Source organism: Pavona decussata, unplaced genomic scaffold, assembly GCF_977016875.1.
Source record: "Pavona decussata unplaced genomic scaffold, jaPavDecu1.1 SCAFFOLD_28, whole genome shotgun sequence".
Lineage (NCBI taxonomy): Eukaryota > Metazoa > Cnidaria > Anthozoa > Scleractinia > Agariciidae > Pavona > Pavona decussata.
In genome coordinates this window covers 626,597-631,573 of record NW_028145451.1, presented here as the reverse complement: position 1 = coordinate 631,573, position 4,977 = coordinate 626,597, and the positions used below count along the sequence as shown (strand labels likewise).

At 38.7% G+C, this 4,977-nt stretch overlaps 1 protein-coding gene across 1 annotated transcript; it reads right to left on the bottom strand.

Annotated features, from left to right (window-relative positions):
* Positions 1-2,886: 2,886 nt before the first annotated feature.
* Positions 2,887-4,287, bottom strand: LOC146484959 (histamine H2 receptor-like). The gene has a single exon (XM_085103730.1). The coding sequence runs from the start codon at positions 3,898-3,900 to the stop codon at positions 2,887-2,889; it is 1,014 nt and encodes a 337-aa protein (XP_084959856.1). The 5' UTR covers positions 3,901-4,287.
* Between the last annotated feature and the right edge of the window lie 690 nt (positions 4,288-4,977).

Here is a 4,977-nt window from a genome sequence, read left to right as displayed (position 1 = left end):
TCCCCGGGGCCTCGCTATATGAATGCCCAGGATAGATAATACGCAGGGCTCGTTTTTGAACTTTTTTGAGTTGATCTGATAGATAGTTGGTTAAGGTTTAATACCATACTCAGCAGTATTCCAAACTAGAGCGTAACAGGGCAACACAAGCGGGAAAGAGATCAGTGGCAGGGACACCGCCGCAGCACCCGGAGGTATATGTAAGCGCTTTGATGCCTTTAAGCAACCAATAAGGTGATAGTTCACTCCATTTCAAATCACTCTGAATAATTAGCCCAAGCACCTTATGTGAGGAGACTATTTCCAACGCTTGACCATCAATTGTCAAAGCAGGTAGCCGGAATTTCTCTCTGAAGAAACAAACCTGAAGTTCTTTACATTTTTTTTGGCATTGAGTTTCATCCAGTTTTTAGAAGCCCAAAGCCTGACTGAGTCAAGCATCGGCTGCAAGGTAGATAAGGTATCTCTATTCAAATTCTCTGAAATTGAGACGTCATCTAAATACTTCCACATCATTTTATCAGGGGAAGCAAGCCTCAAATCATACTCCTAGATCATTGTCCGAGGACGGCAAAATCGATCGTCGGCTGCCGGTAGATTTTGAGTGGGCTGCTTCAGATAACTTGCAAAAAATTCTTGAAATATTGATAGAAATATCTCTCAATAAGTTTCAATGTGCAGTTTGCTTGCTTCATTGAAAATCTTACAGCTTTACACTCGCGAAATTTCTGTGACATTTAGTATTTTGGGTTTAAAGCTGCTCGAGCCAAGCACATTTTCACTGCTCACTTTCTATGACGACCTATAGCTGATTGCTTTAAACTGATCACGTGAAGTGATAGTATTCATTCGTGGGGGACAGTAAATATATGAATATTTCTGGGCCTCTCATTAACTTTCAAAACTATCTGATTCGTTTCTGTTTTCAAGCGTTACCTTAGAAGTAAGGGAAGAGGTCAAAACTACTATACTCGAACAGGACCCACCAAACCCCAAAATAGATGGTGGTCTCTGCCCACACCCCCCTTCCTCAACCTCAAAAGATGGTGACTTTATTGCATAGCCATCCCTCTATACAGCAGTAAAAAATGACAGTGAGATTCAAACCTAACTTTTCTTGTTTATCTAGCAATGAGACTCTTGCTAGCTGAATATTTCTGTGTCAACTCAGCTGTGTCGGTAATGTTCACGAGACAGCCGTGTTGGTGACCAGTTCCCTAAATTACTAAATTAAAAGAACGTCTGTATTCTTAAAGATTTTGTTGTTTTTACAGTTGACAGTTGTAAATTTTATTTCACAGTTTAATAGGATTAGTTTACAGATTTTACGATTTTACTGATAAAATATTTTTGATAGTGTATTTTATCCATTTAGTGCCTTTGAAAACCCTCCTTGGGGAAAGTCAATAAATTGTCATATGTATGTAGCTATTGGTCAATAGCCCCTGACGGAAACACTGTACTGTTTAAAGAGACGAAGAGTTAACAGTGTTGCCAAAGTGTCGGTTCCTCTTTTCCTGTTATGTTATACAGTTATTTTAATTTACGTTGTCAGATCAAAGCTTCAAGCTTAAAGAGAAGACCGAAAGATAATATGGGTAAACGTTTGGCTGCGTGTTTTAAATTCCACGTGCGGGTGCGTGGCCACACTATTTATTGATCTTCCAATCGTGTTTGCTTTAACTTCTCCGAAATTTAAAACTTTTGAGACATAACGTTCGATAGTTTTTGGTGACCATCAAAGCAGCTCATGAATGGGGGCCCCTCGTCCACTTGATATCCTAACATTTCTTTCAACCAAACAGCTCGCCATCGTAGATCTTCACTGAACGGGCGAGGCATAGCTAATTTTGATGAATTTATTCATAAAAAATCCCACAGAACCTTGCTCTCTTTTCTTGTCTTGTAGTATAACATAAGAAAAGATGAAAAAGGCAAATAATTTATCTCATTAGCTCAGTGGCCTATGTTTGTAATTCGATTGCTATACTATCAAGAATGAACGTTTAGCCAACTTTCGACTGGTATCCCCAATAGTTCTGTTGGATGCAGAAGGACAATATACGAGCAACATTATTTTTTTTATCAAAGGCACTACACGACCTTCCAGACTTACGGCTATATATACATTTTTGACTTGCTACAAGGACATTGCTTTAAATAAACTAGTAATACATTTTCAGCAAAGAATGGCTTAGAATCAGCTAATGAATTCATTTAAAATGCTTCCGTTCTTTGATTATCGCTAATCATTATATCTGGCTATTTTGCATACATTCATGCAAACGGTTTAGTAATTTGTTTACGCTCCTCTCCACTTCAGAATAAAAAAGTCAGAACTGTAAACGAAGAAACGTAAAGAAAACTAAATCAGGCATAGTGGTAGACAGAAATAAAAAAGGGTAGTCATACTTTCTGGCTTTTGAGAGTCGTATTCCAGTTCTTAGAAAGAGGTTTACGAAAAGGTGTCCCCCTTCATTTCTGACTTCTTATAATCCTTCTCGTTTTGCTCCACGGCTTTCTCCTCCTCCTCCACCTGTTCCTCCTCCTCCTCCACCTTCTTCTTCTTCTTCTTCTTCTTCTTCTTATCATTTTTCCAAAAGTGCGTCCTAAAATCGTCCATGTTGGCAGGCTCAATGTAGTTTATAGGTAAACGCCAGCCCTTCAAAAGCCAGGCAGCTCATTGCATCAGCAGTTTGTTACGTTTTTGGTCGCTTGAAACGTCGAACTTTGACTGTCAATTTTCCATTCTTGATGGGGGGTATCAGACCATTGCACTTCTAACAAAAACTGTTTTGTGGCTAGATACGGTTTAACAATACGTTAAGTAAAGCGTCTGTAACGCGCACAGTCGCTTCAATCATCTGTTAAGGTTTCGACTACCATTTAAAGATAGATTGTCTGCCCTCTACACTTGAAGTTCAGCTTCTTTACAGCCCTTTGAAAGACTTCCGCTTTCAAGACACAGCGGAAATCGTGCTTGGACAACGTGCAGAGTAGTGGATTTGAAAGCGGTGGTATAAAACGAAGCAACACTAGAAAACGCTCCAGCCAAAGCGGCATATGTGACAACTGTGAGGATTCCATGTGATCACTTAACATGGCCAAGAAAAACGGCGGCCAACAGCCAGCAAATATCACAAACAAGATCAGCGAAACACTGCTGCCTCGCCATTCACGTCGGAGGGAACGAGGTGCCTGTCGAAGGGCGTTGCTCAATTGACGATCGCTTCGGGTGTGTTTAAATGAAATGTAAAAGATATGTCCGTAAATGAAACACATTAGTACCAGCGGAACAGCAACGAACAGCGCAATGCAGGTTTCGCTGTACTTTATATCTATGTTCTCTGTTTCATCGTCAAATCTGGTTAAGGACGTTTTGTCAAGGCCATACCAAGACAACTGGATAGAAGAAGCTACAAATGAAAATATCCACACAAAAATGGTGGCGATGATCGCGCGCTTTTTTGTGACAAGTAAAGGGTATTTCAAGGGATGAACTATGACGATATAACGATCAAAAGCGATGAGAAGAACATGGCAAACTGAGGAAATGCCGGTGAATCGAATAAAAATCACCGAAGACACACAGATGTAAATAGATCCTCTCAAACAACAGATGGCAAAAAGGGGAAATCCCACTAATCCATAAATCAGATCTGAAAAAGCCAGAGAAGTGAGAAACATATTGGCTATCGATCGCAATATTTTCTTTTTGCAGATCAAGTAGATTATGAGGCCATTTGATGCGATGATGAGAAGACAAATGAAGGCAAAGAGGACGATGAATGGCGGCGAAAGAAAACGTAATTGTTCAGGATACGTTTCATTGTTTGAACCATTGTTCAGCCCAAGACTTGTGTTAGGTGCACTGGAGAAGGCTTTTGATAATCCCTGCATTTTAAATGCTCTTCAAATTCGCACTGATCTCACTTTTTTGTTGGTCTGTTTTCACGAAAACAGATTAATTCACACGTCGTGAGATCGTTTATAATACGGCACAAAGAGTACTTCAGTGATAAAATGATAACGTCTGCGGAAGACGGTCGAATTTGCATGAAAAAAAAAAAACACCCTACTTTGCAAAGGAAGGAATACGTCAAAATTAAATGACAACCTGTCGTGAAAATGTTATGTCAGTGTTTCCCCTAAAAGCACTGAACGTTTCCCATTACGTGGCAACAGTGCTATTTTTCCTTCAATACAAGAATTTGAACTCTAAATTGCTATTTTGAATCCTTAACAGTAATATAACTGTACACAAAATGAAATGTTGAAGTGGTTTTTCAGAAAACGTGATGTTTAATGAAGTTTGACCGGCACTCTTGTCAAAAAACTGTTATTAAGACTTGGATTGAAACAATTGTTTTCAATTAAAAATACAGGATATGGAATGAGCTTCTAAGGCTAACAAATAAACTGTAAACTTCGTAAGTAGATGTTATCACCTTGTTTTTTAAAGTGGTGTTTTTTAAGTACTTACTCTTACCTCGAATTTTCCCCACAATTTTCATAGTCACTCACAATACGGAGACTTATGAAATCATAACTGAACTAGTGGGTGAACTTTGATCGTTTAAGGACAATCCGATGATATTTTTTGTTTGGTGTACATAATACTCAATACTAAAATGCAAGGTGTATCACGTATTCTATATTTGTTATTTACATTCAAAAATTAGATTTCTAAAAGTCGCGCGGAAAATTTGAAATATTGAACAGGTAGTCACTCGGAACGTTTGACATGTTATCTCCAGGTGACGCCAAACCCTCACCAAACAGAAGTTGCAGGATATCACGACTTCTCGAAGGACGTCCGTGAACACATTTATCTGTTTCTCAAATCACCTGCACGTTGCACTACAAAATTACATTATTTTAGTAATTTTGTTAGAAGGGCACGATTTCAATTTTTCCCAAAAAAAGTACACATGTATTAAGAAGGATAGATTAAAAATTAGAGGAGTGCTGTTAGTT

Excerpts from the sequence above, each read along its gene's own strand:
- LOC146484959 (XM_085103730.1), bottom strand. The coding sequence starts at position 3,900 with ATGCAGGGATTATCAAAAGCCTTCTCCAGTGCACCTAACACAAGTCTT.